At 51.6% G+C, this 26,739-nt stretch overlaps 1 protein-coding gene and 1 pseudogene across 1 annotated transcript; both read right to left on the bottom strand.

Moving 5' to 3' along the window:
- On the bottom strand, nucleotides 1-21,623 carry NT5C1A (5'-nucleotidase, cytosolic IA). The gene is made up of 6 exons (XM_031004876.3): nucleotides 20,824-21,623; nucleotides 14,976-15,143; nucleotides 14,428-14,557; nucleotides 12,094-12,216; nucleotides 9,862-10,046; nucleotides 1-8,267 (listed from the first exon to the last, which is right to left on the bottom strand). Exons 1-6 carry the CDS (start codon nucleotides 20,956-20,958, stop codon nucleotides 7,902-7,904), a joined length of 1,107 nt encoding a protein of 368 aa, XP_030860736.1. The 5' UTR covers nucleotides 20,959-21,623; the 3' UTR covers nucleotides 1-7,901.
- LOC134758586 (uncharacterized) lies at nucleotides 20,101-20,815 on the bottom strand (annotated as a pseudogene).
- Nucleotides 21,624-26,739: the final 5,116 nt, after the last annotated feature.

Here is a 26,739-nt window from a genome sequence, read left to right as displayed (position 1 = left end):
TTAATTAAAAACCTCTCCATTTATTTGAATGGCTTTTAAGAAGCAGAAGCACATGTGGTAAAATTAAGGTATAGGACATGCATGAGAAGTGACAGGGACCCACACTGGCAAGCACTCAGCACCCTTTATCATGTGACCAGGTAAATGTTACAAAGAGCCAGACAGGTCTGGATCGATGGGGTGTGCTACTAGCAGGCCAAAGAGGGCAAAGCTGGGAGAAGTACAAGCAGTCTTATTCCCAGACAAGGGAAGTCACAAAGATGAAGAAACACATGCTCTAACCATTTACGGAGGCACTTAGGTTTATCATAACAAGCAACCCAGAGAGGTTGGGTGATGAGGAAGACTGAGGCAGCAAATGCTATCAAAGCAAAGGGCTTCTGACAGGTAGATACAAGCACATTATGCACACAGGTTTCATTTTTCATCGTATTCTATATCGGAGGTTATTGAGATGCTCTTAAGTAGAAACCAGAAGTTAAGTATATGTGCGCTATTACATTAATAAAGAAGTTCGTAGGCCGAGTGTGGTGGCTCACGCCTGTAATCCCAGCACTTTGGGAGGCAGAGGCTGGCGGATCATCTGAGGTCAGGAGTTCGAGACCAGCCTGGCCAATATGGTGAAACCCCATCTCTACTAAAAATACAAAAAATTAGCTGGGCATGGTGGCGGGCACCTGTAATCCCAGCTACTCAGGAAGCTGAGGCAGGAGAATTGCTTGACCCCAGGAGGCGGAGGTTGCAGTGAGCCAAGACTGTGCCACTGCACTCCAGCCTGAGTGACAGAGCAAGACTCCGTCTCAAAAAAAAAAAAAAAAAAAAAAGAAGTTTGTACATATGCAGTTTTGAACACACAAAGGCTGAGCTAGGTCATCTCTGAGGTCTCTTAAAGATCCATCACTGAGAATCTGAGTGTAATATCCTCAGACTCTCAGTGACTTGGGTCTTAAAAACCCAAGTCTCTGGGCCTGGGCCAGCGGATGCAAACTGGAGATTCAAGGGCCGGATCTCGCCTACAGAATATGTTTTATTTGGCCCGGATGGTGTTTTCTAAATTCAAAATAGTTGCCAACATTTAAAAGTCCAGATTCCCAGCTTCTCTTCAAAAATGGGGTGGACTATCCGGCAACCGCAGGCCACATTCCCATGTGGCAGCAACTGTGGCAGACCACAGTGTTCTCCATTCTCAGTGAAGAACTGGCTTAATCCTCTCCACTCATTTATGTTTCCTGCCTCGCCCCTGTAGGCATTGGGGTTTGTGACCCTGGCCCAGGCATCCAGTCTAGGGTGACCTCAGTGATTTTCTTGGTGGCTTCTTGGTGGCAGTTAGCTAGAAGACTAGCCTTGAGGCCTTTACCCTAATTCCGTGGCAGATGGCCGTGAAGGCATATATTCACCCACAGGCCAGGAGTGTGGGAGTCAGTGACCCCAGTCTTCACAGCTTTGGTTTGCCTTACAGAGGCTTTCACTTTGCAAAGATGAGTAACTGAAAAGTTCCCAGCCACATTTCACTTTTATAAATGGAATTCCAAAGGCCTCTAGGGGATGGCCCATCAGGGAGATACTTCCCAATTAAGGTCAATGGTTAGTCACTTCTGGGCCACATTAGAACACTTAAGCAGAGGCAGGAATCTTTGTCTAGGTTGGGCAGGGCTGGTGGGGGGGAAGGAAGGCAACTTTCCTAGCCATGGCCATGAGATGACCAGGGCATCTGTATACAGTTGGCAGGTTGTGCAGGTGTCTAATAGGTACCACCCATGTCACAATACCAATGGCACCCTCTAGATTTTTGCAGTGCACAATCTGCCTAACTGGACATGTTGGCCTTGGCACTGTTAGGGGGAGGGAAGAAACAAATGGAGATGATGAGGCAGGTATAGTCAAAAGGATTGCCCTTACACAGATTCTACCACTTCCTTCGCAAGGCTCAGGAGTAGGGGTAGGAGGCAGAGGGTTAGGAGCCAAGACTTTCTTGGCCAGAGGTTGGGGGCTGGTCTCGGTGGCCCCCAAGCTGCACATATGCAAATGCCCATGTTATGATGGAAATGGGTACAACTATCCTAGGGCTGGCCATCAGTATGTGGGTCCCAGGACACTCAGTTAACAGAGATAACCATCTGTACACATAGTGAGTACACACACACACAGAGAGTCATTGGCTGAGATATCTGGCCCATTACACACACCCACATAAATACACGTACGTGTACGATTTTTATCCTGTTGCACAAACTTAATATGTGTGCATCCATACACACAATCACAGTAATTGCCGGCAAGAGCAATCGGCTCGTCACTCGGGCATGTTTAGCAAACATTTCCAGAGCACCTGAAGTCCTTTTTGGCTGGCTAGAGCTAACCGTGGGGAGAGTCCAGCGCAGCACTAAGTCAGAGGGAGAGAAAAGTAAATCAGTGGGTAGAATCACTTGACTACTGCCAGCAGCTGCGTGCCGGCCTGCAGTGCCACCTGCTGGCAGAAAGGAGGTGGTTTTGTGTTTTGCTTTAAGACTAGATAAAACCCATGATCTGGGAAGCCGCCAGCCACACGATGCTATTCATCCACCTCCTTGTGTTCTACCCAAGTCAGGTGATGCTCTGACATCCTCAGAGTTGCGTCATATCCTCAGAGGATGAACATTCTGGGCCTTGCATGCCTCCTGGATAGCAAAACCCAACGCCAATAGGGATGGCAAAATAGGTTTCATCTTTCACACCAGCTCCAGCCCGCTGGTAGTGGCTGCCTGGAATGCTGGATAGAGAAAGATTTTGAGACCCAGTCTGGGCTTGGTGGAGAAGAGTATCATGATGGCATAGCGACAGCAATGATGGCTGTAGATGGGGCGTCTTCCATACTGTCTGTTCTTGCAGTGGATCCTGGAAGCCTGGTAACTCTCTAAATTTGCAGAGTCCTAGAATTCTCCTGATCCACAATTCCATTATGAGGGGTATTTGTGTTTATTGCTCATGTGCCTTCATGCCACAAGAAACTGCCATTCCAGCTGTTACAGGAGTTTTCTCTCTCACTTGATCAGTAACTTCTGAACCGGCCAAAGTCCTCACGGGACCCTCTTCACGACGGACTTGTTCTTGCTTTCACAGAAAGTACATGGATGACCTTGTTGGCTCGGAGCTGCTGAAATCAACACTGGGCACTTCAATCTATCCAAAACTCATGTTTAGCTAATGCCCATCCACCTACTAGGCTGATCACTGCCTAAGAGGCCCCATGAGGAAATGAGTCGGGAATACAAAGCCATGCTGGACAGCCAGCTGGGCTCATCCCCAGCCAAGGGCCCTGCTCCTGCCCTCTCACTCATTATCTTGGGAGAGCACACTCAAGTCAAATCAGTGCATCAACAAAACTGCAAATTACCATGAGCCATGGGTCGCTTGAAAATAGTCAAAACTTGGAATCTTCAGATGGGCATGGAGCCCCATGTCCCTTCCCTTTGGCAGTGGAGCCAGCCTCCGCCCACAGATGCATAGGTGGATGTGACCTGGCTCATCCCACTGAGGCGTCAGCCAGGCTGTCTGCCTTAGCCCAGGGGTCTGCACATTTTTCTGTAAAGGGCCAGATAATAAATATTTTTGGCTTGCAGCCTCTGTTGCAACAATTCAACTCTGCTGTTGCAGTGTGAAATCAGCCATAAACATATGTAAACAAATGGGCATGGCTATGTTCTAATCAAAGTTTCTTTTATCTTTTTTTTTTTTTTTCTTTGAGACGGAGTCTCACCCTGATGCCAGGCTGGAGTGCAGTGGCGTGATCTCGGTTCACTGCAACCTCCGCCTCCCAGGTTCAAGTGATCCTCCTGCCTCAGCCTCCCGAGTAGCTGGGACTACAGGCGTGCACCACCACGCCCAGCTAATTTTTGTATTTTTAGTAGAGACGGGGTTTCATCATGTTGGGCAGGATGGTCTCGATCTCCTGACCTTGTGATCCACCCGCCTTGGCCTCCCAAAGTGCTGGGATTACAGGCATGAGCCACTGTGCCTGGCCCCAGTCAAAGTTTCTTTACAAAAACAGGTGATGGGTCAGATTTGGCCCGTGGGCCCAGAGTTTGCCAAACTCTGCATTAGCCCAAAAACAGGGGCCCAAAAACAGGGGCCTTCACACTGGGTTTCTCAGAACTTGGGATTGTTTGGAAGTGCTTCTGGGGGTTCACAAATGTTTGGCTCTAATTTAAATTATTTGTAGCTGTTTAGGAAGCTATAATAAAAGCACCCACTCAAATGTATTCCAGCATTTCACCATGCAGGAAATCAACATGTTAACTGTCAGGTAAGTAAACTCCTTTAGTGAAGACCTCAGAATGGAGCTTCTCTGGCTATTTCCGTGCATATGTATGAGCAGTATGACAAAATGGCTGAAAACCTGGGTCCTAGAATCAGATGGACATGAGTTTGAGTCCCAGCACTGCCACTTACTAGCTCTATGGCTTTGGACAAGTTACTTTACCCCCCTAAACCAGCATGGCCAGGACACCACAAAACAGAGTAGACACTGGCCATAGTGCCGCTGCAGCCTCCTAGAGGCTGCATTGTGGGAAAATGGAGCGCTCACAGTGGAAAGGTCAGCTGAGGCCACGAAGAGACATTCAGGGGACTCAGCGCAGCATTATCTACCAACTGCTATGGAGGTATTTCAAGTTTTAGTCATCAGTTTGGCTGTACTGGTGCACACCAATTGAGTGTCATTATAATGCCAAATCCATCTTGGCTTTGAACTTCTTGCTAGTTTCTATTTTTTTCTGGCACATTCTGATATATCCCCACTACTCTGATTGGACTCTCAGATAGGAGAGGGGGATGTTTTGCAACTGGCTGAGCAGTCTCAGTGCTTAGTAACAGGGCTTCCATTTTTCTGCTAAGCAGCAGTCCCATTGGCTCTGGGATTTTGCTGGCAGGCATCTCCTGGAACCAGTGTTCTGCAGGGCTTGTTGGGGAAGTGGTGCTCTCAGCTAAAGGGGTCCAGTGTTTCAGAAGCCGTGGCTGCTCCACCTCAGTGCTGCATTCCCTGGTTAGGCCTGGGACTTTGGTGTTCACCTGGCTTTTTAATTTACTGGTGAACAACACTCAATGTTCCTCATCCCTGGGCACCTCCTCACCTCTAAGACAATCAGAAGGCCCGTGTAACTGCTGCCTAAGACTGCCCCTCAGATTTCTGGCTTTTTATTCCAGTGACTGAAAGCTTTTTTCCAGGCCTGAGATGCTCATTTGTGATTTCAATAATAGAATTTAGACTCTTAGTGTTTCTCCATTGCCCAGGGCTGTCTGTGTCTATTAATGATGGCTCCAGTGAAATCCATGGCTTTTACTGCACCTTATCTTTCTGCTTCCAGCATCATATTTTCCTGCTTCCTGAGAGACATGGAATCATCAGTGGTGTTCATCACCAGGCCCTGGGGGCAAGACCACACAGGTCCCAGAATCCCTGCAGTTTTTCTTAATTAGGTGACATCTGGTGTCATCCCCAGTGCACAGGTCCACCCTGGTCAGTCAGCCTGTTGCCATGCTGTGAGCCTGGGCTGTGCCCAGCCTTGTAGGCTTCTTGCAGTCGCTGGTTCTGTGAGCCTTGGAGGCTCTTCCACGGGGGTGATTCTGACCCCTGGGAGTGAGAAGGAGAGGGCCTTTCTGCAGTTCAGCCAAGAATAAAGGAGACTCAGGGCTGAGCTCCCTCCTTCACTTCTTTTTTGTTTCCTTGAGGTTGTTCTTGGCCCTCACAGTGCCTCTGTCTAGGCTTGGAGCTCTGGAAGTGGACACAACCCGGGTCTTCTGCCCCAAGGCCTCCTCTGTTAGCCAGAAGGATCCTGGCTGTGCAGTGGAAATGACCTTGTGCAAAGACATTATCATATGCCCTTCCAGGGGCAATAATGCCAGTGTCCCCTGATAAAGCAGTCACTGTGGGTGTCTGTCCCAGTCACTCCAAACAGCCATACCCTTCCTCCCTGGGACCAGCCTCATGGAGACCTCTGACAATGACAGCAAAAGCCCAGCCCAGCCTTTCTCTTCTGGCCCAAATCATTGCTCATTTGAGAACCACCTCTGCCTTCTCACTTTGTTCTCCTTCCTGGAATATCTTTCTGCATCTCTTACCCTGCCCCACACTGCACAGAACCTGTGCCCATTCAGACCCTGAGCTGAGTCCCCAGAAGGACAAAGATAAAAAACCCCAGGGTGCTCTCTTCCCCTATTTCCTGCCACCACACCTCCAGGCTTCTGCCCCTCTCATGATACTTTTGGTTTTCTTTACAAAGTGCTTGCTCATGACTAGGATTCCTCCTAGAAGCCTGGCAATCAGTCCACACACAGATGTCTGCTCACCCCTTCTGTCTCCCTGGGGACCAGCCATTGGTGCTTCCACCCTCCCTTCGGAGAGAGCCAGGGATGCTCAGCAAAGGAGGAGGCTGACTCATCAAGCGGTGAGAGTTCTCCTCTGAAAGTGGTGAAGAAGGGGCCGCAGGGGCTCCTGCAAATGTGGAGGATCCGGTGATGCATTTCATGGGGAGGTTATCTCATCCTGGAAGCCCTTGCTCAGCATCCACTGATGGATGCTGAGCTCATTACCTCCAAAGGCAGCTCTGACTGGCTTTCCACTCACAATCCCATAGCTGGAGAATTTTGCTAGTGCACATCTCAGCTCCTTCCTCTCCAAGCATCACTGTCTCAGTACCTTCTGTCTCACACCAGACCTCCTGACACTTCCCACTTCACCCCAGGCAGCACCTCACCCTGGGGCTCAGCCTGGACAACCGCCTACCTCAGCCACTGCACTTTCTTCCCCTAGAATTGAGGCCACAACAGTAGACACCCATGCTCTGTCCCGTTCCCCACCAGCAGAGCTGCTCAACAGGATGCAATAACTGGGGGAGTGAGGGTGGTGGAAGTGAGGGTCTTGGCAGGCAAGAGCAACTGAACTTCGGCTCAAAGCAAGAGCAAAGGAAACACTGAGCAGGCAGCTACTAATGCTTCTCCCCGGGAAGAGCCTGCAGTGCCCCCTGCTGGCTGGAGGAGAGTTTGTATGCGTGTCCAATTCACTCCCCTTGCTTCCTGGGCTGAGCCCTGATGACCATTCAGGTTAGAGAATCACAGGAGCAGATAGGTCATCTTGTCCAGTGGTTTCAAAATGTGTAAAATTATAGATAGAGTTGCTGGCGGCGATTTTGCATTTTGTCCATTTGACAAAGGCCTCTGAGCTGAGGGGACACATGGGGGCTGAAATCCAGCCTCTATCCTGCTAACTAAGCTGTGTACCCCACTATGGGACTGGGTCAGGCCAGAGGAAGGGATGTCTTTTTGTTCTTCATTCACCTAGACAGTGTCCTTTTGTAATTTGCACAAAGGTGCCATACATACCAGCAGCAGCACTGACACAGAATGCTTCCTTCTAAGAGGGCGATCTTAAAGAACCAAGCTTCTTTGGCTAAAAGGGAGCTTGAAAACCACCCAAAAGATGGGGAAACTGGGGGCCATGAAGGGGAGGGATTACTCAAAGTCATGCAGTTAATACCAGGACAGAGCTTAGAAGCCAGATCCACTCTCTCCCATAGCAGTGTTGTTTACACCACATTGAGCTAGTTTTCATCCTAAGTCACTTTTGAGAAATCCTGGCTTCTCTGACCCTCCCCCTCTCAGACCCATTAACTTCCCCCCTGAAATCCAGCTACTCTGCACAGTCCTACTCTCCTACTCAGGATCATGGCACAGAATTTGCCCCAAAGGAGGGATGTTGAGAATGCCAGTCCCGTCTGCATAATTTCCTACAAGTACATCACTCATAGGGATGAGGGCAGACAGGCAGAAGGACAGAACAATGAGAAACTAGAGGGATCTACCAGAGGAGGTGTCGAAGTATGTCAGGGAGCCTGGAGCAATGTGGATCAGTAAAGCCGGTGGTTCAGCTACTGTGCAGATGGGGCCTGCTTTGCAGGTGCAGTCCGCCGGGGTGTCTGTGCCACACCATAAGGCACATGGGCGGCCACAGTGCCCATTTCCTGAGCCCCAGCCACATGGAACATCTGGTCATCAAAGAAGATGTGTGGGCGGATCTTCTCAAGGAGAGGGCCCTTGGGCGCTCCAGCAAGGAACAAGGCTTCATCTGTCTCCAGGCCCCAGCTGCGCAGGGTCTTGAGAGCCCGGGCCCCGGAACTGGCTGCACTGCGTGCTGTCACCAAGTAGGTACGAATTGGGCACTCCAGCCGCAGGCCTTTGGAGTAGAACTTCTTCTGCAACCTACCCAGTGCCTCCAGAAACCCTTTTAAGGGGCCCTATGAGAAGGCAAGGGGAACATTGTTAGCTCTACCACCTCCTAAATATTTGCCCCCTGCTCTCCCTAAAGCACTAGTGTCTTGTTTGGTGTGGAAAACTTCAGGATCCCTAAATCTTTCAGTTAGTTCTGCTTATGCCTGCTTAGACTACTGTGTGCACCAGTGCGGCTCTAGTCAGGGGATCTGTGTTATTGTATATTGGTGCTGGGTCAGGATAACTATCAGGGCAACTGTTGATATGTATCATCCATCCATATGCCCATCAAGGTATACAGATGTCTGTCCTGAAAGTCTGTAAGTGTGGCCTTCGAAGCCCATCAACAGGGGGGATATTAAAACCATTTAGTAACTATGGCATGGGCACCCTCCAATCAGAATGGACTCCAGCTATAAACAGCTGGAGAAGATGGACCAATGTGTAAGTGTTGAGTATCAACTGTGCCCATCTGGCACCCAGGTGGCTCAGGGTGTCATCCTCAAGCACTCTAGGGTCAAGGAAAATTTATTCTCTACAGTGCCCAGAACAATGAAGCTTCCTGAGGATGTGAGAATAAAAAAACAGACGACGATGAAGAAAACTGCTTATTTCCAAAGCAGCTAGAAATAAACAAAAGTGGGCTCCTCGTCTTGGAGACCTCTCGCTTGCTAGGTAAACTGGAATAAGCAGTGGTCTCCTGGGCCTCTGCTTACCACTTAGTAGGAAAACTCTCCTGCCCTGGATTCCCAAGGATTTCAGAGGCAACTCGCAAGAACAGACATGAACTGAATATTTAGGAGCCACAACGGAAGCCTGCTTAGCTCTTGGAGAGAGGGGCTCTGAGATTATTGAGCTCCCAGGTTTTTGTTAAAAGCTCAAATAAGAGCTCCCAGCAGAGCTGGAGAATCCCAACAGCCCCAACTCCAGGGAATTTCCACCAAGCTCTAGGGTATATTCTGTTCTGAGAGACACTGAGCAGTTTGAGGGTGAGTGAGGGTCCCTGTGCCCCCAGCCAAGGGATGGATGGCAGGAGATGTCCCAAAGCAAATGGTCTGCCCCAGATGTCACACCCAGCTGGATCTCCCTACCCCAGTGAGGCGCCCCAGTCCAGCAATTCCTTTCCTCCTGTTTCCAGTGAGGGAAACAGGCTTCTTAAGAGGGTGGGCATGGTCTCAGAGGGGCGGGGGATCTCAGGGAGGAAGTGAGGGTTCCAGAGAGAGCATGGGAGGTTCAGAGAGACAGGATGAGGCCTTCAGAGCAGGGCAGGGACTTCAGAGAAGAGGTGGGGACATAGAGAATGGGGACGTCAGGGAGGGAAAGGAGACCTCAGAAATGGGGATTTGAGCTGCAGAGGGGGTATGGGCTTAGAGAGAGGGTTAGATAGAGAATGGAGGCTTCAAAGGAGGGTTGGGACTTCAGTGAGGGGATGTGGGCTCAACAAAGCAGGTGGAAGCTCATTGATGGGGGGCCAGTGGTCAAGTGAGAGGGTCGAGGGGACCAGGCTGGAATCTGGGCTGAGCCTGGGGTTTGTTTGCTTCCAGGCTGGGAGTGCAGGCCAAGGGCAGGTCTGGGGAGCTGCCTTGTTCCTCTCAGGGGTTCTGGGTCTATGGGGAGCACCTGAGCCAGAGGTTTGTTCTCGTGGGCCTTCTCATGCTCGAAGAATCGGTCCAGCCCGTGGGCCTTGACGATGCGCTCCGACTCATCCGAGAAGAGCACGGCGTCCCCATCGAAGGCCACGCGCAGCTGACTCTGGGACACAACCACATCCCTGCTGGGGCTGAAGATGGTGGCAGCTGCGATCCCTAGGCAGAGAGAGGCAAGCATTGTCTGCCTTCAGGCTGGGCAGTAGGGCTGGAGTGGGCTATCTTAGGCTATCCTTGCCCCACCTGCCTCATACAGGACTCAGGGCAAGGCTGATGAAAACTAATATTTAAAACTTGTAAAAACTGGTAGTGCATGGATCCTGGCCAAGAAGAGGGCAGTAGCAGTGGCTCTGAAGCAGATCTCTAGGGCCCTTGCCTTGCCAGGTTACCCTGTTGGTTATTGCTTTGTGGAAAAGTCTGGGAGGAGTCCCAGGGGGCAGGAGGGCACTCAGGACTCAGAGCGGGAAATATTTACCAACCAGGGTGAAGGAATTTCAATACTTTAACACCTAGTAAGATCATGCTGCTCTGGACCAGCCAAACATGAGTCCCATCGGCCACTGCCTTCGTGCCAGGGGTGCCTCACAGCCCCTGATGTAGACCAACAGTGGGGCTGGGAAGGAGCCCCAACTCTGGATTGGCCTCAGTCACTCCCTCACCATTGGTTCTAGCAAGTCACTCACCTTCTCTGGACCACTGTAAAATTAAGGGCCTCTCGGCTCTGGGGCTGAGACCACAGGCTGCAATCGGGTGAGGTGAGTATGTGCACCCTCAGTCTACAGCCACAATGACACCCAGCTATGCCCTGCTGGCGGCTGGCTGTTCAGGGTTCCAAAAAACAACCTAAGTGGCCCTGGGAGACAGCACAAGTGATGGCTAGTTGTGTGCACAGACTGCAACCCTGGGCTCCTCCAGGGGTCCAAGGATGCCTCTCAGGGGTTCAGGCTCCAGGCTAGAGCTGCACTAGATGGCAGAGAGCCAGTGCTGGGAGGCTGGAGACCTGGGCAACTGGCCGAGCTCATTCCCTAGTCTCCATCTCTTCAAAGACCACTTCAGCCCAACTCTTTGAGAACTGAGGATCACAGAGGCTGGGCTTAGGTGAGCTTTGGGAGGAGTAAGCAGTGCTACCTGCACACAACTTCACTAGCCTGAGGATACTACAAGCAGGGCCAGTGCCAGGCATCAAGCCAGGTACCTTCTCAGCTCTGCCAGCACTGGAATCAAGATGACCCAGAACCACCCCTACCCTCAACAGGGCCTCCCCGTGGACCATTCTCCTGCTCCCTAGCCTGAGGTCAAGTTACAAACACACAGAGGCACACCTACATGCCAGTGCCAAGGCCCCAACCAGAGGGTGTGACATCTGTCTAGGGAAATGGCTTCTGGTTCCTGGTTAAAGAAAGCCTCTAGGAGCTCCCAAGCAGCTCAGGAGAGTGAGTTATCAGGGGGAGAGGGGCCAGGCTTCCAGGCAGGAGACAACATGAAAGAGGAAGAGAAAAGTGAATATATTGTTGGTTGATAAAGAAACTTGCCACTAGTGTTCAGCCTAAGGAACCCTCTCAGGTACCTGGCCAGTCCTTGCTCCTCTATGGGCCTGTTTATCTCATGTGCAATAGGATACGCACCTCATTGGGAGGACTGAGACTATGGATACCACCCAAAACTGCCCCTCAAAAGACACACACAGAGGGACATTCTCTTTGTCAGTACTTGCATCTGGGTCTCCTAAACTCCCCTAAGCACTGGCCAGCCCAGCTGCTGGAGATGCTGGCCATTCCCCAGACCCCACCACTCCGGCTTTCAGGCTGGACTAGATATGAATCCTCCTTCCCATTGGCCCAGGGCAGGGCAGAGGCTGCCTATGGTCCTACAGGAATCAGAACTCCTTCTGACTTGGAGGAATCATAGAAGAAAGTAGCTTTCTGGGCTGTAGAGAGGGTTTCCATGGAAACAGAAGGCTGGGTGATGCTGAGAAGTAAAAGCATCCATGACACAGTAGGGCCAGAGGTAGGAAGATGGAATGGGTAGGGCCTTGGTTTCAGAATTTATAGGACAGATTATAAGAATTAAGGAAAGTATTGCGCAGCCTTGCCTTCTAGTTACCATGGCAACTCCCAGCACCTGCTCGGAACTTTAGGACCAGGCCTCCCACCTCAGGGACCCCTTTGCTGCACTCCCCATATTCTTCCTCCTCACTTAGACTTACCCTCATCAATGGCTTCTCGCACTTTTTCCGCATCGGCTGACAAGTAGAGGTTGGTGTGATAGGCCTTGAGGTAGCAGATCGGGCTGTTCCCACCTGTCATGCAGAACCTCTCGATGAACAGGTCTGGGAAGGAGGTAGAGGACCCAGGTGAGGCCAGGGTCAACCCTGGGCTTCAGGGCAGTCTCTCTGTGCCCAGTGGACGCCATCCTAGTTCCGGGTGTGGTACGGCAGCACAGCGTGTCTCAGTGTAATTTTAGGCCAGTGTTCCCCTCTGAGCCCCTCCATCCTTCATGAAATGAGGACGATCACATCTCTAGAGCAATTGCCCAGCTCACAGGGACATCCTCTTGTCAAGGAATCACAGTGCTACATGCCTGTGTGACCCCGCCTCCTGGCCATAGCTGATTGGATAAGAGCAGACACCTGGCCCAAGCTGGGCCAATCTGATTACCTAGGCTGCCAATCCGCTGGTCCCCATTACTGCAAAGGTTGTAAAGTATTTGTTGGTTGATAAACGGCTGCTGCTCTGAGCCCATTAAGTTACCCGTCACTCTCGCAGCCCCTTACCCAGGACCTCTGTCCTCTCCAGAGTCCACAACACAAGGCGGTAATGCCTTGTACGGCAGGGGTCCTTCAGGGCCCTGCTTCAGCACTATAGGGAGAATCTGTCCTGATTACGCAGTGTGTATGTCACACAGGTGGTTAAATATTTTTACTATCAACCCTGCTCCCAAGAATTTGAAATTAGGATTTAAAAATGCCAACTAAACTCTCTTGGTTGCTAAAAACCAGGCCTGGTAAACCTATAAATATAGGTGTATTCTTTTTCTTTTTCTTTCTTTCTTTTTTTTCGTTTTGAGACAGAGTCTTGCTCTGTCGCCCAGGCTGGAGTGCAGTGGCGTGATCTCGGCTCACTGCAAGCTCCGCCTCCCGGGTTCACGTCATTCTCCTGCCTCAGCCTCCCGAGTAGCTGGGACCACAGGCCCCACCACCATGCCCGGCTAAATTTTTTTGTATTTTTAGTAGAGACGCCGTTTCACCGTGTTAGCCATCCAATCTCCTGACCTCGTGATCCCCCGCCTCGGCCTCCCAAAGTGCTGGGATCACAGGCGTGAGCCACCGTGCCCGGCCAGGTGTATTATTTTTCTGTCTCTCTCTCTCCCCAGAGTGGATTTCTCTTCCTCTCCTCTCCTCTCCTCTCCTCTCCTCTCCTCTCCTCTCCTCTCCTCTCCTCCCCTCCCCTCCTCCCCTCCCCCTTCCCCTTCCCCTCCCCTCCCCCTTCCCCTTCCCTCTCCCCTTCCCCTCCCCTCCCCTCTCCTCTCCTCTCCTTACCATCTCACTCTGTCACCAGGCTGGAGTGCAGCAGGGTGATCTTGGCTCATTGCAACCTCTGCCTCCCGGGTTCAAGTGATTCTCATACCTCAGCCTCCCGAATAGCTGGGATTACAGGTGTGCGCCACCACACCAGGCTAATTTTTGTATTTTTAGTAGAGACAGGGTTTTTACCATGTTAGGCTGGTTTTGAACTCCGGACCTCAAGTGTTCCACCCGCCCTGGCCTCCCAAAGTGCTGGGATTACAGGAGTGAGCCACCGCACCTGGCCTGCTTTTCTTGAATACAGTTTTTATTTAGGAAAAGCAGAGAAATCCAATTTCAGGGGAGAGAGGAAAAAAAAAAGAGCAAACTTGCTAGAGAAGCACAAATAAAGGTTCATGTGGCCTGAAGAAAAGAAGAGCCGGGAGAGATTTGTAGTACTTGGATTCAGGTCTTTGTAGGCCCAATTTTATTTCCTGCCCTCTGAAAGACACCCCTGTAACCTAATAAGAAATTCTCCTGGGCTTAAGCTAGCTCTGGAGGGGCTATTATTTTTAACCTTGAGTTTAGAATAAGACACAAAGCCCTTTCACTCTGACAGCTGCACCTGATTCTCCCAGCAGCCTTGTGAGGCCTGTTAGCCCCATCACAGTTAGAGAAACTGAGGCAGGGAGGCAGTAACTGTCTCACCTAATCACACAGAGAGTGGGGTGTGCTGGAGCTGGCTTGGACTGGCTTGCAAGAGCCCACAGTTAAACATTCAGAAATTTTGTGAGCCATTTGTGTTGTTCAACCACTGACAGCTTGAAACCAGTCCTGGTGGAAATATTTTACACCTGAAAACTAGCAACACTACAAGTCAGGGTTTTGTTTGTTTGTTTAAAGAGCGAATTTACCAGCACACACTGGGCTTGGGGTTCTGGTCAGTACAACTCCATCCTGCAGAGGTGTGGCCCCATCCCTGGGGGGTCTGGTAGGGGTGTCCCAGGGCAAACCCCCCATCCTCATGCTCATGCTCACCATAGTGGTTGATACTGTTGATGAGGCGGACACCCACTTGAGCATGGTTGTTAGTCATGAGGACGATGTCGAAGACGTCCTCACTATCAGGGTACAGCTCCCGCAGCCGCCTGTTCACGGCCTCCAGAGCCTGGAAAGGAGAGGGCACCCCCCAGCTTAGACCCCCAAGGATTGATACCTGAAGTTGGTGGCCAAGGATCCAGTGAGGGGAGGTGAGGAGCCATGCATGGGATGAGATAAGTGCGCATGAACTACCTTCTCCTAATGCAAGTTGCTTACCGCTCAGGGGTACCTCGCTAGAGAGAGTCGGGGCTGAAATCCAGCCCGCATTCCACTCACCAAGCTGGTTACCAGGCGTGGGGCTGCATTTGTCCAGAGGGTGGACGAATTTTCTTCCCAAAAGACTCTGTCACCTAGCCAAGCTGTGTACCTGTGTGGTTACATCTGCCCAGAGGGGCCCTTTTACCTTACTCAAATACTCATGGGAGTGCTTTTTTCTAATCCCCACGAAGGCGCTATATGAGCTAGTGGTGGAACTGCTCCCTCACCTTCACGAAAGGGAAGGCTGGCCCGGGACTGAAGGGTTCGTTCTCATGTTCCAGCTGGTAGCGCACGTACTCCTCCACGCCCTGCTCCGTGTAGATCCGCTGCTCCTCGTCCATGCGAAACAAGGCTCGGGAGGACACAGCAATGGTGACTGCATTCTGAGGCTTGGGCTGCAGAGGTATGGGAGAAGGGGTTGTCACTCAGATGACTGCCCCTGAGGCAGGCTCACACGTGTGAGTCTCCCTGGGTAGTGAGGACATGGAGAAGACCCAGACCCAGTCTCTACCTAAAGAGGCCCAGCCTTGAGCAGATGTGGACTTAGGTCAGGACCCCATCTATGACGGACCCAGATGGGGGTTGAGAGAGGTGCTGGCTCCCTTGCTGGAAGCACAATCTGATGGAGGGAGGGCCATGCCCTTGGGAGTTTGCAATCTAGTCAGGCATCTGGACACAAGAAAAAAATGAAGCCAATGTATGTGGCCAACGTGTGACTGATGCTGGAGATGATCTCAGTTGGTTTCCATTGTAAAATAAGAGCTGCATGCCCTTAGGAAGAAATGATGCCCATAAATATGACAATTTATATAAAAAATGTATCTCCAACCCAGATCTGTGTCCTGAGCTCCAGATTCATACATCCATCTAACTGCCCCAGTTGACTAACAGCCTCTCAAAGTTAACATTCCCAAGGCTGAATTCCCATCACCTTCTCCCCTCCCAAACCTGATCCCTTCTCCCTGTAACTCATAGCAAGGCTTAGAACCACTATCCACTCATTACTGAAGCAGAAGCTGGGAAGTCAGCCTCAACTCCCTTCCTCATCAATCGATCACCGAAATGAGTCAACTCTACTAGAATCCACCCACTTCTTTCGTTCAGGCCATCATCATCTGTCACATTCTCTAATCTGTCATTCATGCTGCTGTCAGGGGATTTTTCTAAAGTTCAGATCTGACCACAGCCCCCCTGTTTAGTGGTGCACACTATTCTCAGAATATGGCTGGCAGCCTCTAGTGTGGAAATAGAAAGCCCTTCACAACAGACCCCTACTTCTGTTTCCATTCCCCTCTTCCAATCCCCCAGCTTTGCCCCATCTGGGCTTTCTCACATCAGGGCATGCTTTCCCCCTCTTTTTTTTTTTTTTTTTCTGAGATGGAGTTTCACTCTTGTTGCCCAGGCTGGAGTGCAGTGGTGTGATCTCGGCTCACTGCAACCTCCACCTCTCAGGTTCGAGCAATTGTCCTGCCTCAGCCTCCCAAGTAGCTGGGACTATAGGTACCCACCACCCCAGACAGCAGCTGGACCTTTATAGTCCCTAGGGAGGATCAGAATATGAGTGCCCAAGGGATTTACAGATACCCAGAGAATCCCACCACATCTCTGTGTCCTGAGCAGTCCTGGGGTCATGATTCCCACTTTACAAATTAAAAATGAGGGGCTCAAATTGAGGTCAAGGCTCATAAATGCACCTTGCATTCTCGCCTCTCCTGATCACCCGTGGGTCATGTACTCAACCCCATTTCTTCTTCCTGGGGTCAGTCCTGGGCTCCAATCAGTTGACAACATTGAGTGGTTACCATCTGAGAGACACTGTGGTGGACATGGCAGGAAACAACACAAGTGTGATCCCTGTCCCCATGGAGCTCATGATCCAACCCCAAGACAGAGGCCAATGTCATCTTTTAAAAGAGCAATGTCCAATGGAACTTTCTATGATAATGGAAATATTCCATAATCTGTGCTCTCCCTGTGGCTGTGGAACAATTTGAAATGTGACTAATGAGACTGAGGAGCTGAATTTTAGATTTTTACTTCATTTAAAAGAACTTAAACAGCTATACGTGGCTAGTGGTTAATGCAGCTTTAGAACCTTATAATAGGAGTGGAAGACAAAAGAGTTCCCTAAGGTCATGTGGTAGACCTCAGTTTGCATTTGACTTTTAACCCCAACCAAGATGGTGTATGTGGCCAGCAAGGTCTGCATAAGGCAGTGGCAGGACAGGTGCTTCTTCTTGGAGGTTCAACCCAAATACCTTTCTCAGTTGCTGACTACCACCATGTGTGTGTCCTAAGGGTGGGGTTGGTGGTGGAGTGGGGAGACCCACTCTCATAAACCCTGGAAGCCTGGAGGCCTTTGGAACAGGAGCTGAGCTTGCTCCACCCACTGGGCTTACTGCCCCGGGGACAGGGCCATCACCCCTCTAAGGACAGAGAGTCAGCTGCCCTCCCAGCCCCATTAGGCAGGTTCCCAAGCCTGCCACTCCAACCCTGGCAGCCAGCTAAGGTCTCACTCCTCACTTTCTGTCCCACAGTCCCTGCCAGACTGCCAAGTCCTGGGCTCCCTCTGGCTGAGCTACCCAGACAGACCCCAATCCATCCCGCCCCTGGTTGTTGCAAGAAAAACGTCCTGGTTGCATTGGCCCCAAGAGTCCTCTGCTTCTCTCTTTTCCAGATAGGGAAACAGGCCCAGAAAGGGGCAGAGTATTACTCTAGGTCAAGGCAGAGCAAGATGACATCTCAAGTCTCCAGCCTCTAGCCTGGCCTCTATCCACACTGCAGTCCCCTTGCTATTCCTCTCCTCAACAGTTCCCAGAAGATTCTATCCCTTGCTACTTCCGCCTTCCCTGGAAACATCTCCCCCAGCCTTCACTTTCCAGATTTGGGAGAAATGATCAGGGCGTGCCCACAAACTGAGGTTTCTAATGGCAGGTCTCTGTTTCCCAGCAGAATGGGGGTCCCAAGGGCAGGACTCTGCATCCCCACTTAGATTGCTGTGACACAGTATGAGTGAGGTGGAGTCTAAGATCCCAGAGGCCATGGCTGTGTAAGAAATATGGATCCCAGCTGGGACTGATGAATGACCTGTCCAGGCTCCAGGTGGAGCTGAAGGAGCAGGTGAAATGGGCTAGCCAGAGATAGGGACAAGTTGTGGACATAGAGACGCTCCTGGGCCTGGCCGCAGAGGTGGCCATGTGTTGGCAGGGGCATCTAGGAACAGTTCCTCCAGAGAGCAGAAAGAAGCCCTGATCTCAGACTGGGAATTGGGTCAGAGTGACTCAAGGGCTCACTCTGGGAGCTCGGAGCTCCAGGAAACCAGGGTGCTGGCAGCTCTCTCTGCCTTTCAGGGTCAGGCTGATGGCTCCGGCTAGGGGATGGGAATGGAAGAATAACAGAGTGTAGCCCACCCCCACCTGGACTGCCTGAGGAGCTCCCATTTAGGCTAACGTAATTCTGCCTATTGGGTCCAAGATAGAAACATAGGCAAAAAGCTGTTATTCCTAGTAGGACTTAGAGAGGGAAGGGCTGCTGAAAGAGAGAGGGACAGGAGAGTTTTGGATTGAAGAAGTGCTCTGACCCCATGAGGTGAGGGCCTCCAACAGGCCTTCAGGCGTTAAATATTTTACTCAGGCCCCTGGGAATGAGAATTAGCCCAGGCCAGGCCATGATGGGGCCCATGAGGCCTAGAGCCCCCAAAATAGCCTGTGGGAAGAGGGGCTTCTGCAGGAAGGAATAGGAGCTGGGAAGCCTCCAGGCTTCTTGCGTCCCAGAGAACCATGAGAGTCAGGGGCAGATCCAGGGGTCATGACTGACAATTGGGCCTGAGCTCTCCGGTTCCTTGGTGCCTGGGGAGGAAATGGATTTTGAGCACTGATGCTTTCACTGCCCCAGTCCCCAGTCTCCATCCCTTCTTCTGCATCACTCAGGCCACAGCATTGACATTCATCCAGCTTCCTCTTCAGAGAGGCACCAGCCTTCTCACTGGTGGGTTTGCTGCCGGACTCACCCTTTCCAATCCATCCCAGAGTGATCTTTCTAAAATAAAAATGGGACCCAGTTAATCCCCTGATGAAAAATCCTGTAATAGCTCCATAATGGTATTCATATGTTTGTTTAAATGTAGGTTGACCTTTTATTTAAATGAATTCAAATAAACTTTGAATTCAATATGTAAGCCAGATATTACCATATATCTCATACCATATGGTACCAGATATAACATATATAATTGGTGTATATTTATTTTACAGATTCAAATGCATTATGTTTATTTATTTATTTATTTATTTATTATAAAGTCAACCAATGAAAACAACACAGTTGTTTGCATGACAACAAATTTGAAACTAGCGGCTAGAATGCCAGTGCAGACTTAAGCTTCAGCATCCGGCCAAGTTGTTGCTGTGTTTGTATTTGTACAGTATTGAGAAAGTCCTGATTCAGACCAATAAGTGGTTGGAAATGCTAAAAGGGTTTTTGTTTTGTTTTGTTTTAAACTACAGGCCTTACAATCTCAAGATGCTCTTTGATGAAACAGATCACAGGGGAAGCCTTATTCTGAGGTTTGCTTTAAAAAAATCTGCAGCACAAGCTAGTGGCCTTCAAGCTGCTAAAATGTCCACCTAATACATTAGAGTGAGTTGGGTTTTATTACACATTTTTAATTGTTTAAAACATAGTCCGAAGAAGAAAGAAAATAAATTGGATTCACATGTGTGCAGACTCCCTGAAACATGGGGCTTGGGGAAGCTAGTTTGGAAATCCCTGACCCCCTTGAGTAAGGTCCAGACTCCTTAACATGATCCCCAAGGCCCTCTGTGGGCTCTTCCACATCCCTCCAGCTCTTCTTCCAACAATCCTGCATTCTTCATTCAGTACTTATTCAGGAACACAGTCCTGAGCTTCAGAGACATCTGCATGACTTTTGCCTGTCCTGTTTCCCTCTCTCTGGGAAACTCCACCTACTCAGGCTTTAAGATCAGGATACGTGCCACTTCTACAAAGCTTTCCCCAGTGTGATGTCACTACTCGACTCCCCCCCCAACTCCCCCAGGCTCTCATCTCTGGAGCCTCCATCATTGTGCAGTGAGCTCCTGAGGCAGGGACTCAGGTTATTTAATTATTCAATCCCCACTCTTGAGCAGAGCTTGGAGGTGCTAATTGAATGATTGCTGATAGGGTGGACCTCTTGGGGAAGGGTTCTTGGAGGGAAGCAGCAAGTTGCTTTAAGATCAAGCTGGAGCTCTTTGGAGGACCGCTGTGGGCCAACCTCTATTCTCAGTTCTCTCCTCAAGCTCTGAGATCTGGGAAGTTGGAGACAGCAAGGTCCAGGGGCAGACCAGGGCTTCATCAACTTGTTTGATGGCGGAGAGGAGAGAGCTCCTCTGTGAGGTCCCAGACGGTTGACACCACCACAGGGTCGTGGGGATGTTAATGTCCACCGCAAGGGGAGCAGACCCCGAGCTGGGGGGCAGAGTCCAGCCCTGGGAGCCTGCGGCCAGGGGCGCCGATCGCCCCCCAGCGCAGAGTGTGGATCCCAGTGCCTGGAGAGAGCAGCTCCCTTTCCTTAGGACGCGGGGAGCGCACTGCCCCCAGCCCAGTGCCCAGGACCCAGACAGAGCCATACCCCCAAACGCAGAGTCTCAGGTCCGGAGCCCGATGCCTAGATGGCGGAGACCGGAGCGCACAGCCAGGAACCGGGTTCCCAAAGTCTGGTTACCCGCGCCTGGGGCGCTTCTGGAAGCGCTGCGGACCGGCTTCGCCAACAAGTGCAATCCGCGCTCCCCGGCGGCCCCAGTGGGGAGGGGCTGGGGCTGCGGGCCTCTAGCTGGGCCCTGATGACAGCATGGGGGAGGGGGAGCCTGGCGTGGAACCCGAGTCCCGGTAAAAAATACACCAGAGCAGAGCTCCCAAAATAAACCCGAGCCCGCGCCAGCTGCAGGGCGCATTCTGGGGCTGAGGAGCTGCGTCCCCTCCCAGAGGGGCGCCACGGGTCCCTTCCCAAGAGACTTATGACCCCTCCTCCGGGGTAACCCTTCCCCCGTCCCCCGCATACCCGTGCATTGCTTTTACCGATTTGGGTTTCTTCTTGGGCGCGAGGTTGTCGTAGAAAATCTTGGCTTCCTTCCAGACCGGGGCCGCAGCGGTCTCCGCTCCTGGCCCGGGCTCGCGGGGCTCCTGGGGCTCCCGGGGCTGCCCAGGTTCCATGCTCCGGCTCTGACCCGGCCCGGCCAGAGCAGGCGGCGGCGTAGATGCGGAGCTGGCTGGGGCTGGGCTGCAGGAGGGAGGCGAGTCCCGGCGAGGGAAGGGGGCGGGCAGCGGCGAGGAGGCTGTGCGTGTGAGCTGGGCTCCCCGCCCGCGGGGCGGGGGGAGGTCACACTGGCCCTCTCGGTCGCCCGTGTGTCGCTGCCGCTGCTGCTGCTACTGCTGTACGGTATGAGGGATAGCTGGGCTCTCCTTCCCCGACCGACCCACGCCAGAAGCCGGTTGGGTGGTGAGGGGGGCTCTCTGGCTCTCTGGGTTTGTGGGCTGCAGCGGATTGGGGATTGCGAAAATGATGTTCTTCGCAGGCGCTGCAGGGCGCGGAGACAGGAGAGGCCTGACAACTTTTTTTTTCCCCCCAGGATAGTGATCCCCAAAGGAGAAAATGAAAAGCTAGCCGCTCCCCTCCCAAAAGCTAGCTGCCCATCTTTCCTTTAGGAGCTAGGACCCTGGGATCCTGACGATGTCCCCTTCCCTCCGAAGTCAGTCCATCCGGCAGACGGGCAGGAGGTGATGCATGGATGGCTCCTATCACTAGCAGAAGCCTGCTCCCAGCGGGAGCTCAGTGAAGGGCCCAACCCGGCAGCTCCTCCACACCACCTAGGAGGGGCCCTTGAAGTCCATGTTGAGACCAGGCTCGGGTGGTCTCAGGTCGAGACCTTGGCCTGGGGTGGGGACCCAGGCCAGAGAGACTCCCAGGGACTCTGAACCCGAATTCTTGCTGGCCCTTTGGTGGTCAGCAGGGGGCGCGCATTCCCAGGCCCCCACCTGCCCAGCTTGGGGTGATTCGTTATAGGCCATGAAGGGGCTGAATAGAGGGAGGGCAGAAGAGGGGCCTCGGAACTACCATCCTGGAATTCCAGGGTGTTGTCCCTCTTGATGCAGAGCTCTGTACTAGTCTCAGGGTGCAGACACAAATGTCACCCATCCCAAGGCACAGGCCAGGAAGCAGACAAGTAGCCTCTCTCAGAGGTGTGCATGGGTGGGTGGGAGAAGCAGGAGAAAACACTGGCTTAGCTAGGAGGGCCTCTGACTGGGGAGATGAGGGAGCTACAGAATGGAGTGATCCCCTCAGCCTCCACCAGGTCCTGGGAGGAATAAACCAACCCTTGTATGGGAGGAAGAAAATCATAATAAAATGTTAGGATTGGGGGAAGTGTGTTTAGACTTACTTCTAGAAGATTGTTTCCAGAGATGGCCCAAAAACCTCTTCTATCCTGCCTGTCCTTTGGCAATGTGACTTTGACATTCCTCCCATTCAGAGGTGGAGTCCAGTCTGAGCTGGCCCTGTGACTTGCTTTGACCAATTGAACGGAGTAGAAGTGGTGCTCTGTGGTTTCCAAGCTTACGTCTTAAGAGGCCTTGCAGATTCCATTTTTGCCCTCTTGGGAGCCAGCTACTATGTAAAGAAGTCTGGACTATCCTGCTGGAAAGGCCACGTAGTGAGACAGATAGGACCTGGAGGATAAGAAGCTAGCGACAGCCCAGGTGACTATAGGCACAATTGACAGACATGTGAATGAGGCCATCCTGGCTGTCCCAGCCCCAGCTCAGCTCCCAGTGGAGTGCAGCTATGTGGGTGACGCCAGCCAACACAACCTGAAGCAGTAAAACCTTCCAGCTGAGCCCAGCCAACTCACAGAATCATCAAAAATAATAAATTGTTGTTTCAGGCACCAAGTTTTGGGGCAGCTTGTTACACTGCAATAAATAATTGAAACTCTAGGAATGAGGTCAATCATTCTCAGGTGCCTCATGGAGGAGAATGATGAAGTAACTCAGGAAGAATATATAGAGTGGTTACTTGGATGGAGGTGGGCACTTCACACAAAAGTGAGCCACCCCCATGCTGTCCAGCGGCCTTTAATCTGTGTGATTGGCTTGAAAAGATGACCTGGGCCAAGCAGATTTCTCTTTCTCAGGAATTTGGAATTGGGAAACGGGCTGGGCAGTCAACCATTGGAATAGAAGCTGAGGATGCTGTGAAATACAGCTGGCTCCGAAGAGACCTGGGTGAGCCTCAGCCGACTGCAGTTATATGCAAAGTAAAGCTCAGTGCAGGTGGAGACTCTCTGAGCAGAATGAGATGAGCAGCAGATCAAGATGGGAAAGGATGTGCAGAGAGCAGCACATGAGAGAAACCATGCTGCCCTGAGATGGAGCCGCCTCTGCTCCTGACAGTTTCCCAAGTTCTAGCTAAGGCCTGGCTCTGGTGCCCATCTCTACACTTTCATGAGATTCTCCACATTGTTTCAACAAATGCCCCCAAAAGGAAATTTGGTGGCTTGTGGTTTTGCTTGAGTAGCCACTTTTCCCGGCCTCTCTTTCTAATAAAAAGCCCTGCCTCCCTGGTTTTCTGGTCAAGAAGTACCAGACCTGGTACAGAGACCTGTAACTGAGACCTGACCAATGGCGGAGCCCTGTGTCCCTGGACACAAGGATGAGCATGTGACCCCAGCTGAGACACTCTTCACTCTTATTTAGGGCTTCTGGGAGATTTGGCTCTTTTTCTCTGAGGTTGTTAATTTGCGGCAATGTGAGCTGGGAACCCATTTGGCAGGTGAAAGAACATGGAAGAAGCACATCTGGAAGGACAATGGTGCCACAGAGAGAGAAGCAGAAGGAGGGAGGGAGAGAGGATGCAACTGAGTTTCTGGACCCAGCCATGCCTGAACTTCCCAATTACATGAGCCAATAAGCCTCCCTTTTTGCTTAAGCTTGTGTGAGTTGGATTTTGTTCACTTGCAACCAAAAGTCCCAACTAATCCATTCCCCTTTACTCACCCTGCCATGAGTAGGCACTGTTCCTTGCCATCAAGGAATCCTGCCCAGACTCCTGGTTCAGTCTCTTTAAGAACTTTCCCTGGGCCGGGTGCGGTGGCTCACGCCTGTAATCCCAGCACTTTGGGAGGCCGAGGTGGGTGGATCACGAGGTCAGGAGTTCAAGACCAGCCTGACCAACATGGTGAAACTCCATCTCTACTAAAAATACAAAAATTAAAACTGGATGTGGTGGGGTGCGCCTGTAATCCCAGCTACTCAGGAGGCTGAGGCAGGAGAATTGCCTGAACCCGGGAGTCAGAGGTTGCAGTGAGCCGAGATCGTCCTGCCACTGCGTGCCAGCCTGGGTGACAGAGCGAGACTCTGTCTTAAAAAAAAAAAAAAAAGAACTTTCCCCAGATCCTTCTTTGGAAGGATTAGAGAACTTGATCCTTAACTTTCCACCCTTCCAGGCTTCTGGCCATGCTCTCTGGCTTGCCTGTCACTTGTTAATAGCTGGCTGGGTGCAGGGCTTCCCTGGCTCAGGGTTTCTGGACTCCAGCCAGGACTTTGCCTCCAGGTCCAGCACTTCTTCAGATGAATAAGCTGGGAACAGACCCTGTAGAGCACGACTCCAGGAGCCCCACACCTGGCTGTTCCCTTGGAGAGCCCTGCTCCAGCATGCCTGGCCCTGTTGGCTAATGTTTAGTAAGACCTGGGGCAGATGCCACCTCCTCCATGAAGCCATGGCTGCCCTTTGCTCTTTACCTATTCCTCACCTCTCCCCAATCAGGTAAGACGCTTCCTCCTCTGAAGCTCAGAGCTCATGGGTTTTTTGTTTTTGTTTTGAGACACAGTCTTGCACTGTTGCCCAGGCTGGAGTGCAGTGGCACGATCTCGGCTCACTGCAAGCTCTGCCTCCCGGGTTCACGCCATTCTCCTGCCTCAGCCTCCCGAGTAGCTGGGACTACAGGCTCCCGCCACCATGCCTGGCTAATTTTTTTGTATTTTTAGTAGAGACGCCGTTTCACCGTGTTAGCCAGGATGGTCTCGATCTCCTGACCTCATGATCCACCCGCCTCGGCCTCCCAAAGTGCTGGGATTACAGGCGTGAGCCACCGTGCCCAGCCGGTTTTTTTTTTTAATCTCTTTTCACATTCTGACTTGGATTCACTCCCGTGGCTGAGAAGGCACAACAAGCAGTGGCCTTGATGTTAGGAGACCTGAGATCAAGTCCCAGCTTTACCATTTTCTGAGCCTTTGTTTCCTTGTCTTTAAAAAAAAAAAAAAATGGCATGGCCGGGCACGGTGGCTCACGCCTGTAATCCCAGAACTTTGGGAGACCGAGGCGGGTGGATCACCTCAGGTCGGCAGTTCGGGACCACCCTGACCAACATGGAGAAACCCCATCTCTACTAAAAATACAAAATTAGTCGGGCATGGTGGCGCATGCCTGTAATCCCAGCTACTCAGGAGGCTGAGGCAGGAGAATCGCTTGAACTCGGGAGGCGGAGGTTGAGGTGGGCTGAGATCGTGCCAATGCACTCCAGCCTGGGCAACAAGAGCGAAACTCTGTCTCAAAAAAAAAAAAAAAAAAAAAAAGGAAAGAAAAAGAAAAAGAAAAAAAAAGACTTAAATGTGTGCTTGGCTCAGCCAACAGCAGATCACATGGGAAGTGTTTGTTGATTGTGAGGGACTGTGTACACGTGAAGGGCCAATTGTTGGAGAGTTGGGAGGGTTTCATAGAGGAGGAGATAATTGAGACAGGGGAATGGGTGACCCAGGGAGGAGCAATGGCTTGTGCACAACACAAAAGCATAAGAGACCCCTTAGGAAATGGGGGCCATTCAGGATGGCTTAGTGCAGGGTGCAGGATGGAAAGTGAGAGGAAGAAAAAAACCTTCTGAGATCGGCTGGTGCCCGATCATGCAGGACCTGGAGGGATATTTAAGGAGGAAATCATACAGAGGGGCAAGGGGAGCCTTTGAAGAGCTGACATGGTTAGATTTGTGCTTTAGGAAGGTCACTGTGGCTTCTTAGTGGCAGCTAGATGGGGCAGAGGGCAAGGCTGAAAGTAGGAGGTGGACTAATTTGGCTGGGTTAGAGATTATGAGGGCCTGAGTGGGTAGTTTTTGGGAGAAGGCAACCCAGGACCTGTGGGCCCAAAGTAAACAGGGGACAGGACTTCCCATCCCCCAGCGTGGCCTCAGCTGGGAATAGCAGCCCCAAGTTCTCAGGCTTCTGAGTCACCTCCTTAGTTAGGTTCATGGTTGCCCCGAGGCCAGGTCAGCCTCCTTCCTCTGTCCTAATTGCTTCCTGCCAAGGGAGCTGGCCACCTCCAAGTGTCCTTGACGCAACCCTTGTAGAAGCAATTGAGCATTTCAGGAGAAGGCAGGCAGCTCCAGCCACTACTGCCCCCAACTCTCTGCAGGGAACAGTGCTTCTTGGACTGTCAGGGGACGTTCTGAGAGGAACACTTCAGCACCAACTCCCACCCCAACCCTTGACCATATTTCAGGTCAAGGTGGAACAGGTTACGCACTATGCAATGACCCGTGACCAGCAGGAGAGGCAGGCTGAAATGCAGCCTGTGCTCCTCTTGTGAAGCTGTGCACCCTAATATGACAGGGCTGTATTCACCTGGAGGAAGGGAGATATTTTCCTAATTAGCCTAAAGGCGCTATCCACTGCCCAGCTGCGTACTTATGGGGCTGCTTCCACTCAGAGGGGTGCCTTTTCCTAAGTCATGCAAAGGGCGCCATATGGACGAATTGTAACCCTGGCTCTTGGCCTTTCTTTCCGCTGGCCACTGTCCTCTCATTTGGGCTCTTAAGAGGCCTTTCACTGGGCAGAGGGGGAAACTAAGTCCCAACGTCTGCTGCCATTAGCTTCCTTCTGAGGGAATTGCTCACAGGTCCCACATATCAGTGTCCAGTCTGGCTACAGATGGTTGGGCCAAGGGAGGAC

Source organism: Gorilla gorilla, chromosome 1 (genome assembly GCF_029281585.2).
Source record: "Gorilla gorilla gorilla isolate KB3781 chromosome 1, NHGRI_mGorGor1-v2.1_pri, whole genome shotgun sequence".
In the NCBI taxonomy this organism is placed as follows: Eukaryota; Metazoa; Chordata; class Mammalia; order Primates; family Hominidae; genus Gorilla; species Gorilla gorilla.
Note: the sequence above shows the minus strand (reverse complement) of the source record. Positions and strands in the feature narration are given on the sequence as shown.

Coding starts and splice junctions, on each gene's coding strand:
- NT5C1A (XM_031004876.3), bottom strand. CDS start 20,958: ATGGAACCTGGGCAGCCCCGGGAGCCCCAGGAGCCCCGCGAGCCCGGG. Junction 15,144..20,823: donor CCAAGAAGAAACCCAAATCG/GTAAAAGCAATG, acceptor ATACCTCTGCAG/CCCAAGCCTCAGAATGCAGT. Junction 8,268..9,861: donor AGAACAAACCTCTGGCTCAG/GTGCTCCCCATA, acceptor GCCTTCTCATAG/GGCCCCTTAAAAGGGTTTCT.